Raw genomic sequence first — 11,433 nt, 5'->3', positions numbered from 1 at the left:
CCGCCGGGCCACCGCCCATCCACGGTCCTTACGGTTCGCTTCAATCGGCCTCTCCTGCAGACGGTCACCACCGTCTGCCAACCTTGCTGTATGTGCCCGGGCCACGCACCCGGACACGGTCAGTCTCCTCTACTACCACACACATTCACTCCTCCTCAACTCCTCTCCAAAACTAATCTCCAAACTAAACTGACTCCTTTTCCCGCCTCCAGGACTGTGAACTCCTCGGTGGGCGGGACCAACTGCCTGGCCCACCCCCTGGTGTGGACATCAGCCCCTGGAGGAAGGCAACAAGGATTTTGTGTTTGACTTCGGTGTGCCTGCTGGGAGTGTGGGGTGTGTTGGTGTAGTTCTGTGACGACCTGGCTTGTCCAGGGTGCCACATACTTCCTTCCTGAACATGGTAGTGGGTTGAAAGTCTTGGTTTGCTTGTGTCTCAGTGTGGCACTGGGACAGTCATCAGGGGACTGGGGTGGTAGAGAAGTCTCTTCATCCTGGTAAAGCTTAAGGTTGTTGGCATGGTAGGTGTTGCTTAGTATCTTGCCTATCTTATTGTTCTTAAGTTTTACTCGTTCCTTGGTTAAAGATTCCACAACTAAGTAGGGTCCAACACAGTGTGGTTGCATCTTTGAACCCATGCGATGAATACGACGTTGATTCTTGATATAAACACGTTTGGTTTGGTGTTCCTGAGCAGAATGGATGTTGGTGGATACTGTTATGAATGATTGTGAGTGTATATAGCACATCAGGGTTGGCATCATCTGAAAGAGACATGACATCCACAGTGTCATTTACTGATGGATTGAGGTCAATAGGAAGCTTAGCCTTCCGTCCATACATGATCTCAAATGAAATCCACTTGGTTGAGGCATGCACAGATGTGTGATAGGCAAACAAAACACCCGGGATGAACTGGTCCCAGTTGGTTCCTGGGTCATTGACAGGCTTGCTAAGAGATTCTTTGAGTGTTCGACTGTCATGTTCCCGCTAGCCATTTATTTGTGGGTGGTAGGCAGATGAAATGCAGTGATCTGTTTGAAAATGATCCATCAGGTCGTCAATGATCGAGTTCATAAACTCTCTTCCCTGGTCGCTGATCAAAATGTCCATACAGCCTAAGCGGCAAATAATGGTGTACTAACATTTTGCTACTGACATGGCACTCTTGTCTGGAACAGCTGTTGTTTCAGTCCACTTGGAGAAATGATCAGTGACAGCAACTATATATTTGTTGCCGTTTGATGTATCCTGAAGAAGATCGATCATATCAATCCCAACTAAGCTCCATACTTTTCCAGGTACTGCTGACTGGTGGAGCTTCTTTGCTGATTTTGGGACTTGCGACAAAACATTTTTGCCAGGCTTTGACATGTTGGTGAACATCGTTCTTCGTTCCCTTCCAGTAACAACAGTCAGAAATTTTGGCAAATGTTTTATCTCTGCCAAAATGGCCACCAGAATTTGGGTTGTCGTTTCAGGCCTTCAGGATATTTGTTAGTCGGCTTTTACTGAGAACCTCCCTTTTCCATAGTAAATAATCCCTTTCTCTGCTCGATATGGCTTAGATGTTTGTCTAAACTGGGACTTGGCATTTGAACGTCTCTGGAGGTCGATTGTAGATCCACTGGGGGGCTTTTGTTGTGTTGCAGTGTAGAATCTCAGAAGCTGATCATACAGTTGGTCTTCCATTGTCGTCAAAATTGGAAAACATATTTTTTTGTTGGAGGTGTGTTCACTTCATTTACCTTATCAGGATAGAATAGGAGCTCACACTGGAGAACGTAAAGTGCATATCATCGAGAGCAGAGAGAACCATACGTAACAAGTCCTAACACATTAACTATGCACTGATGGGCCTGCACCATCTGCCACAATGAACATCTATGTTCAGTGTAATGCCTCCAACACATGCCATAAGTCCTCCTATTCCCGTGCACTAGATTTGCTGCTGATTTTCCACAGGGTAAAAGTCAGCAGCCAATCTGCATCAAAATCTGCATCCCAATGATGTGGATTTTTTGTACAGAATCACAGCAGATTTCTTCGTGTCACGTGGAAGAGGGAAATCTGCTGCAGACCGCATCAAAATCTGACAAAAGCCACATGAAATGGTATATGGTTTGTGTATGTGCATCTATATATACTGCAGCACTACAGCAGCAAAAACACACTAATATTCTGCCCTAAAGGAGTATAGACCATGGGTATATTATAGCCTAGGACAAACTATACCCCGGGGTATAAGGTGGCCTAGGACAGATTATACTCCTCCAGGACAGAATATACCCCTGCTGCTGTAGATCAGATTTTTCACGCTTATGAGAACCATTGAGTGATATACTCAAGAACGGGGCACCAGACGTTGCACAGGGGCTCAACACATCACACAGGGGGGCAGAGACAGCACAAAGTGGCCTTGCGTGCTGTTTCTTCACCCCCTTTGCGTGTTCTCTTCCCCCCATTCTGCACGGTCTCTTCCCCCCATTCTGCACGGTCTCTTCTCCCCATTGTGCGCTGTCTCCCCCTCCCCATTGTGCGCTGTCTCCCCCTCCCCATTGTGCGCTGTCTCCCCCTCCCCCTTGCGCACTGTCTCTTCCCCCTCTTGCGCGCTGTCTCTTACCCCCCTTTGCCTTGTCTCTTCCCCCCTTGCTCTCTATCTTCCCCTATTGTGCTGTCTCTGCCCCCCTGTGTACTGCCTGGGGCCCCTGTGTGCTGCCTATGTCCCCCTGTGTGCTGCCTGGGGCCCTGTGCACTGTCTCTGCCCCCGTGTGGTGCCTGGGGCCCTGATCTACAGCAGCTGGGGTATACGGAGGGGTATAATCGTGCCCAGAGGGGTATAGTCTGGCCTAGGCCACTTTAGCCCCGGTCTGGCCTGTAAGGGTATGTGCGCACGTTGCTTTTTACCTGCTTTTTTGCTGCTTTTTCTTCTGCGCTGTTTAATGCCAAAATGGATGTGTTCTTCTATTCAAGCAAAGTCTATGGGAATTTGGGTTTCTTGTTCACACTATGTTGTTCAAAATGCTGCCTTTTTGTGGCAGAACTTTGGTCAAAAACTCAGCTTTTCAAAGAAGCAACATGTCAATTGTTTTTGCCATTTGGGTTTTGCACTGCAAAGCTGAGTTTTTGACCAAAGTTCTGCCACAAAAAGGCAGCATTTTGAACAACATAGTGTGAACAAGAAACCCAAATTCCCATAGACTTTGCTTGAATAGAAGAACACATCCATTTTGGCATTAAACAGCGCAGAAGAAAAAGCAGCAAAAAAGCAGGTAAAAAGCAACGTGTGCACATACCCTTACACCGCCGGTGATGTGCAGGATCATCCGCTCTGGTTGGTTTCTAGCTGGATGGGGCATTTGTGTATTCTGCCTCCGCTACAAGCGATGGAGGAGTTCTGAATTCATTCATACATTGAAGCTGTAACCTGGGCTGAATACATTGGGACAGACACCAAAAGAAGCGCGTTCTCATTCACTGACAGCAAGCAGCTGAAATAAGGAGGAATGTAGCTGCAGATCTTTGTCCATTTTCACATCACAGAGATTGCAGTGAATTTCCAGCAGCCGGTACAGGGTGTGTCACCTCACAGTGAGGAAGGGGTTAATTAGGTAGGTTCGGCGCAGCACTGTGTGTGCTAGGACATCCCTCTGGGAGGAGGAGTCCCCCCCAACTGTCAGGACCCCCCTGTATGTGGGGGATGTCGGGGAGGAGCACAGCCGCCTTTATATGTGACTGGAAAATGCCTCCTCTCTGACTCACCATCCACAGCTCCCTCTGACAACTGCTGCCTCAGCCCCTGGTAAGTGCCTCACACCTCACTGACCCGCAGTCATAGCCCAGAGCGGTGCACTGCAGTCCTTGTATACTGTATACTGCCCTCCTGTCCTCTATACATCTATCCTCTGTACGCCGTCTATACGCGCTCCTCTGCTCTTGTACGCCGTCTATACTCTCTCCTCTGCTCTTGTACACTGTCTATACTCTCTCCTCTGCTCTTGTACACTGTCTATACTCTCTCCTCTGCTCTTGTACACTGTCTATACTCTCTCCTCTGCTCTTGTACACCGTCTATACTCTCTCCTCTGCTCTTGTACACCGTCTATACTCTCTCCTCTGCTCTTGTACACCGTCTATACTCTCTCCTCTGCTCTTGTACACTGTCTATACTCTCTCCTCTGCTCTTGTACACTGTCTATACTCTCTCCTCTGCTCTTGTACACTGTCTATACTCTCTCCTCTGCTCTTGTACACCGTCTATACTCTCTCCTCTGCTCTTGTACACCGTCTATACTCTCTCCTCTGCTCTTGTACACCGTCTATACTCTCTCCTCTGCTCTTGTACACTGTCTATACTCTCTCCTCTGCTCTTGTACACTGTCTATACTCTCTCCTCTGCTCTTGTACACTGTCTATACTCTCTCCTCTGCTCTTGTACACCGTCTATACTCTCTCCTCTGCTCTTGTACACCGTCTATACTCTCTCCTCTGCTCTTGTACACCGTCTATACTCTCTCCTCTGCTCTTGTACACTGTCTATACTCTCTCCTCTGCTCTTGTACACTGTCTATACTCTCTCCTCTGCTCTTGTACACTGTCTATACTCTCTCCTCTGCTCTTGTACACCGTCTATACTCTCTCCTCTGCTCTTGTACACCGTCTATACTCTCTCCTCTGCTCTTGTACACCGTCTATACTCTCTCCTCTGCTCTTGTACACCGTCTATACTCTCTCCTCTGCTCTTGTACACCGTCTATACTCTCTCCTCTGCTCTTGTACACCGTCTATACTCTCTCCTCTGCTCTTGTACACCGTCTATACTCTCTCCTCTGCTCTTGTACACCGTCTATACTCTCTCCTCTGCTCTTGTACACTGTCTATACTCTCTCCTCTGCTCTTGTACACCGTCTATACTCTCTCCTCTGCTCTTGTACGCCGTCTATACGCGCTCCTCTGCTCTTGTACGCTGTCTATACTCTCTCCTCTGCTCTTGTACGCTGTCTATACTCTCTCCTCTGCTCTTGTACGCTGTCTATACTCTCTCCTCTGCTCTTGTACACTGTCTATACTCTCTCCTCTGCTCTTGTACACTGTCTATACTCTCTCCTCTGCTCTTGTACACTGTCTATACTCTCTCCTCTGCTCTTGTACACTGTCTATACTCTCTCCTCCGCTCTTGTACACTGTCTATACTCTCTCCTCTGCTCTTGTACACTGTCTATACTCTCTCCTCTGCTCTTGTACACTGTCTATACTCTCTCCTCCGCTCTTGTACACTGTCTATACTCTCTCCTCCGCTCTTGTACACCGTCTATACTCTCTCTCCTCCGCTGCTCGTGTGCCCCGTCTGTACTCTCTCTCCTCCGCTGCTCGTGTGCCCCGTCTGTACGCTCTCTCCTCCGCTGCTCGTGTGCCCCGTCTGTACTCTCTCCTCCTCAGCTCTTGTATGCCGTCTATACTATTCCATGCCTCCCTCGCCTTGTCTGTGATGTGTTGTGCGCACTTATTTTTGGGGGTGTCTCTGCCTGTGACGTGATTTGGTGGATGGCGCTATATGTGTAGTACATGGATGATGGATGTCCCCTGAGCAGCCGCTGCTTTGGTTTGTCTTTGGCAGATATTTGCCCTGGTGCATCCTGCCTGTGTCCTCGGGGCGATGTATCCGGCAGTTCTGCATATGACAGTGATGTCTTCATAGAATTGGACTCTCTTCATCCTCTGCCTATTTATATACCGGCTCCGCTGTCTGTAGTCGCTGACCGTCCATCTCCGCTGTCTGTAGTCGCTGACTGTCCATCTCCGCTGTCTGTAGTCGCTGACTGTCCATCTCCGCTGTCTGTAGTCGCTGACTGTCCATCTCCGCTGTCTGTAGTCGCTGACTGTCCATCTCCGCTGTCTGTAGTCGCTGACTGTCCATCTCCGCTGTCTGTAGTCGCTGACCGTCCATCTCTGCTGTTTCCTCAGATCACAATGACTCTTCAAGACCAGATGATCGCCATCGTCCTAACCTTTGATAAGTACGCCAAAGGCGATGGCGACTGCAGCACCCTCAGCCAGGCAGAGCTCTGTGACTTGGCCAAGAAAGAGTTCCCCGCACTATGTGTAAGTATGGCTGCGACATCCCAGAGTCAGGAGGAGCCCCCCCCCCTCCCTCACTGTCCCAGAGTCGGGCGGAGCGCCCCCCCCCCCTCCCTCACTGTCCCAGAGTCGGGCGGAGCGCCCCCCCCCCCCCCCTCCCTCACTGTCCCCCCTCCCTCACTGTCCCAGAGTCGGGCGCCCCCCCCCCCCCCCCCCCTCCCTCACTGTCCCAGAGTCGGGCGGAGCGCCCCCCCCCCCCCCCCCCTCCCTCACTGTCCCAGAGTCGGGCGGAGCGCCCCCCCCCCCCCTCCCTCACTGTCCCAGAGTCGGGCGGAGCGCCCCCCCCCCCCCCTCCCTTCCCTCACTGTCCCAGAGTCGGGCGGAGCGCCCCCCCCCCCTCCCTTCCCTCACTGTCCCAGAGTCGGGCGGAGCGCCCCCCCCCCCCTCCCTTCCCTCACTGTCCCAGAGTCGGGCGGAGCGCCCCCCCCCCCCTCCCTTCCCTCACTGTCCCAGAGTCGGGCGGAGCGCCCCCCCCTTCCCCTCACTGTCCCAAAATCGGGTTACCAGCATTAATATTTCTATACAGTGTGACCACCCATATCCTGTCCACCACTTGAGAACGGCGTCAGATATAGGCATAGAAGTGGTGTCTAGGTATAGTAAAGTAGCCATGCGCTACGCAATGAAACCACTTATATCGCCACCTGGTGAAAAACAACGGAGTTAGCATTTTTATTTCGAAAACAGTACGAGGTAGAGAAAAAAAAGTGAATTACAAAGTTGTAGGGCATCATCAAATCAATACGAATCCACACCTTGCATACAGAAATGCTATGATATGAAACCCATGACCCCCCAAAAAATATTGAATGCTGGTCACGCATATGGCGCTCATTTAACTTTGATGCTCAGTGTTCCCAGTCAGCTGCAATGCACATCTGGCCTCTGCACAGCATACTGTATCTTGCTGCAATGCACATCTGGCCTCTGCACAGCATACTGTATCTGGCTGCAATGCACATCTGGCCTCTGCACAGCATACTGTATCTTGCTGCAATGCACATCTGGCCTCTGCACAGCATACTGTATCTTGCTGCAATGCACATCTGGCCTCTGCACAGCATACTGTATCTTGCTGCAATGCACATCTGGCCTCTGCACAGCATACTGTATCTTGCTGCAATGCACATCTGCACTCTGCACAGCATACTGTATCTTGCTGCAATGCACATCTGGCCTCTGCACAGCATACTGTATCTTGCTGCAATGCACATCTGGCCTCTGCACAGCATACTGTATCTTGCTGCAATGCACATCTGGCCTCTGCACAGCATACTGTATCTTGCTGCAATGCACATCTGGCCTCTGCACAGCATACTGTATCCTGCTGCAATGCACATCTGGACTCTGCACAGCATACTGTATCCTGCTGCAATGCACATCTGGCCTCTGCACAGCATACTGTATCTTGCTGCAATGCACATCTGGCCTCTGCACAGCATACTGTATCCTGCTGCAATGCACATCTGGACTCTGCACAGCATACTGTATCTTGCTGCAATGCACATCTGGCCTCTGCACAGCATACTGTATCTTGCTGTAATGCACATCTGGCCTCTGCACAGCATACTGTATCCTGCTGCAATGCACATCTGGCCTCTGCACAGTATACTGTATCCTGCTGCAATGCACATCTGGCCTCTGCACAGCATACTGTATCTGGCTGCAATGCACATCTGGCCTCTGCACAGCATACTGTATCTGGCTGCAATGCACATCTGGCCTCTGCACAGCATACTGTATCTTGCTGCAATGCACATCTGGCCTCTGCACAGCATACTGTATCTTGCTGCAATGCACATCTGGCCTCTGCGCAGCATACTGTATCTGGCTGCAATGCACATCTGCACTCTGCGCAGCATACTGTATCTGGCTGCAATGCACATCTGCACTCTGCGCAGCATACTGTATCTGGCTGCAATGCACATCTGGCCTCTGCGCAGCATACTGTATCTGGCTGCAATGCACATCTGGCCTCTGCACAGCATACTGTATCTGGCTGCAATGCACATCTGGCCTCTGCACAGCATACTGTATCTTGCTGCAATGCACATCTGGCCTCTGCACAGCATACTGTATCTTGCTGCAATGCACATCTGGCCTCTGCACAGCATACTGTATCTGGCTGCAATGCACATCTGGCCTCTGCACAGCATACTGTATCTTGCTGCAATGCACATCTGGCCTCTGCACAGCATACTGTATCTTGCGGCAATGCACATCTGGCCTCTGCACAGCATACTGTATCTTGCTGCAATGCACATCTGGCCTCTGCACAGCATACTGTATCTTGCTGCAATGCACATCTGGCCTCTGCACAGCATACTGTATCTTGCTGCAATGCACATCTGGCCTCTGCACAGCATACTGTATCTGGCTGTAATGCACATCTGGCCTCTGCACAGCATACTGTATCTTGCTGTAATGCACATCTGGCCTCTGCACAGCATACTGTATCTTGCTGCAATGCACATCTGGCCTCTGCACAGCATACTGTATCTTGCTGCAATGCACATCTGGCCTCTGCACAGCATACTGTATCTTGCTGCAATGCACATCTGGCCTCTGCACAGCATACTGTATCTGGCTGCAATGCACATCTGGCCTCTGCACAGCATACTGTATCTTGCTGCAATGCACATCTGGCCTCTGCACAGCATACTGTATCTTGCTGCACGTTGTGCAATATGGCAGGTGACACGTTTGCACAAGCATCTGTGATACGTGGTGGTAGGTCCTGCAATGTTGGTGGAGGGGTCGCATACACCTGCTGTGTGATGTGACCTCACAGAAAGAAGTCCAATGGGGTCAGGTCAGGAGAGCGGAGGTCACTCCACACAGCCTCCATACCCAATGACTTGTAGGAAGGTCTCCATGAGGTATCGCTTCACGTCCGCAGCCTTGTGAGTGTTACACGCTCTAATCATAGCATTTCTGTATGCAAGGTGTCGCTTCGGATTGAATTGATGAGGCCCTACAATTTTTTTTAATTCACTTTTTTTTTCTCTATCTCGTTCCGTTTTCGAGATAAAAAATGCTAACTCCGTTGTTTTCCACCAGGTGGCGCTATAGGTGGTTTCATTGCGTAGCACATGGCTACTTTACTATACCTAGACACCACTTCTATGCCTATAGCTGCCGCCGTTCTCAAGTTAATGGCGGTGGACAGGATATGGGTGGACACACTGTATTTCTATAGCGCCAACATATTCCTCAGCGTTTTATAATCCTGAGGGTTGATGTGTGTGTATATATAAGCCATTGTATGTGTGACCCTGAGTGACGCTCCACCGGCCTTCCCACAGCAAAACCAGAGCAAGGACGAGTTGCTGAAGGGAATCATCGGGAAGATGGACATGGACGGAGACAAGAAGGTCGACTTCAAGGAATTTATGATCTTCATGAGCTGCCTGACCATGGCCCTGAAGGAGAGCATCTGCTGTCAGTGAGGACGAGCGCTGCGGTATACGCAGGCGCTATGAGAATGCGGGGGAAAGGGGGGATTTATATCATGGTGAGATCTGCCAATAAAATGTCCAGATTTGTTATCAGGCGTCTGTGTCCTTTTCGAGGGAGGGAGGGACGGACAGGGAGGCTGGCTGGCTGGCTGAGTGGTAATGCGGGGAGTCGCTCCACTAATCTAACAAAGACAAACAGGTCAGCCAGCAGTATTACCGATCATACATGCTGATCTCAGGGATTGGTATGGTGACTCGGTATTTGGTATGGTGACTTAGAGCTCAGTACGGTGACTCAGTGGTTAGTACGGTGACTCGACTCTGTGTGCTAGTGTCGCGGGCGGAGGAGGGGACGCTGCCCTCTCCCACTGCTTGGGTCCGGCTGCTGCTGCTGCCTCTGCTGCTCGGTGGCTCGAGCGATGGGCCGGATCCCGGGGACTCGAGCGCCGCTCCTCGCCCGTGAGTGAAAGGGGATTGGTTTTGGGGATTTATTGTCCGTGACGCCACCCACGGTTGTGGTGATTGTGTGGACACCACCGCTGCTCTGTATGGGGATCCCGGGAGCGGTGACAGGGAGCAGCAAAGTTGTTAGTTCTCCCCTCCGTGGGTAGGGGGTGGTTGTCCCGGGGCCCAGTGATGAGGTGGGGGGATGAGGGATGGCAGGTCCGGTGCAGGGTCGCGGGGGCAGCGCTGTGCCACATGGCACGGTGGTACTCACTCAGCCTGAGACGGTGACACAGTTCTCGGTAAAACACACGGCTGAAAAGACGGTTCCCACGGACGGCTGCTGTTGCTTTTCCCCGGTAGTTGACGGTGACTGTCGCTTTTCCTGCACCTAAGTTCACTGTTGGTAGCGATGGGTTCCCACCGGTAACCCGCTCCCCAGCTTGGATATGGGCCGGAGGAGCCCCTCTTTGCCCGCAGGCGCTGGCCCTGAGAGACTGGTGCCGTGGCGGTGTCTCTCTCCTACGGTTGGACTGTTGCCTTCAATCGGGATTTAGTTGTTGGGAGACCCAGGAGGTCCCCTTCACTGACGGATTTGGCAAATTCATGGCGACTCCTAGCCTTGCCGGGATCCGAAAGACCCCTGCCAATGGTGCTGGCTTCTCTTCGTATACCGCTCCGGTACCGCCGGGCCACCACCCGTCCATGGTCCTTTCGGCAACCTCCGATCAGCCTCTCCTGCAGACGGTCACCGCCGTCTGCTGACCTTGCTGTCTCAGTCCGGGGCACACACCCAGACCAACTTCAGGCTTCCTCAACTATCATTTTCTCTTCCACTTTTACTGCTCTCGCTTGCTCCGCTACCACTTCCTTCTCCAACTCCACTCAACTCTCTACTCGACTGACTGGTTTTCTCGCCTCCAGGGCTGTGAACTCCTCAGTGGGCGGAGCCAACCGCCAGGCCCACCCCCTGGTGTGAACATCAGCCCCTGGAGGAAGGCAACAAGGATTTTTGGTGTAGCTTCGGTGTACCTATCCGGGGTGTAGGGTGTGGTGGTGTTATGACCTGTGACCCCTGGCTTGCCCAGGGCGTCACACTAGTACGGTGACTCAGTGGTTAGTACGGTGACTTAGAGCTTAGTATGGTTACTCAGTAGTTAGTATGATGACAAAAGTTAGTATTCTGACTCAGTAGTTACTATGGGGACTTGGTGGTTAGTATGGTGACTCAGTAATTAGTACAGGAACTCTGTATTTAGTATGATGACTCGGTGGTTAGTATGGTGACTCATGGTAAGTATGGTGACTTGGTGGTTACTACGGTGATACAGAGGTTAGTACGGTGACTCAGTAGTTACTACCACAGTGACCCAGGTGTAGAGATAGAATAGTG

General features: G+C 51.3%; 1 protein-coding gene across 1 annotated transcript; it reads left to right on the top strand.

Annotated features, from left to right (window-relative positions):
- The first annotated feature begins 3,693 nt into the window (after positions 1–3,693).
- Positions 3,694–9,686, top strand: LOC142257428 (protein S100-A2-like). The gene is made up of 3 exons (XM_075329539.1): positions 3,694–3,802; positions 5,965–6,102; positions 9,444–9,686. The coding sequence occupies exons 2-3, from the start codon at positions 5,971–5,973 to the stop codon at positions 9,585–9,587; spliced, it is 276 nt and encodes a 91-aa protein (XP_075185654.1). The 5' UTR covers positions 3,694–3,802; positions 5,965–5,970; the 3' UTR covers positions 9,588–9,686.
- Positions 9,687–11,433: the final 1,747 nt, after the last annotated feature.

The sequence above is a fragment of the Anomaloglossus baeobatrachus genome, chromosome 12, assembly GCF_048569485.1.
Source record: "Anomaloglossus baeobatrachus isolate aAnoBae1 chromosome 12, aAnoBae1.hap1, whole genome shotgun sequence".
Lineage (NCBI taxonomy): Eukaryota > Metazoa > Chordata > Amphibia > Anura > Aromobatidae > Anomaloglossus > Anomaloglossus baeobatrachus.
The sequence above is the reverse complement of the archived record's forward strand: the minus strand, read 5'-3'. Positions and strand labels throughout refer to the sequence as shown.

Coding starts and splice junctions, on each gene's coding strand:
- LOC142257428 (XM_075329539.1), top strand. CDS start 5,971: ATGACTCTTCAAGACCAGATGATCGCCATCGTCCTAACCTTTGATAAG. Junction 6,103..9,443: donor AAGAGTTCCCCGCACTATGT/GTAAGTATGGCT, acceptor GCCTTCCCACAG/CAAAACCAGAGCAAGGACGA.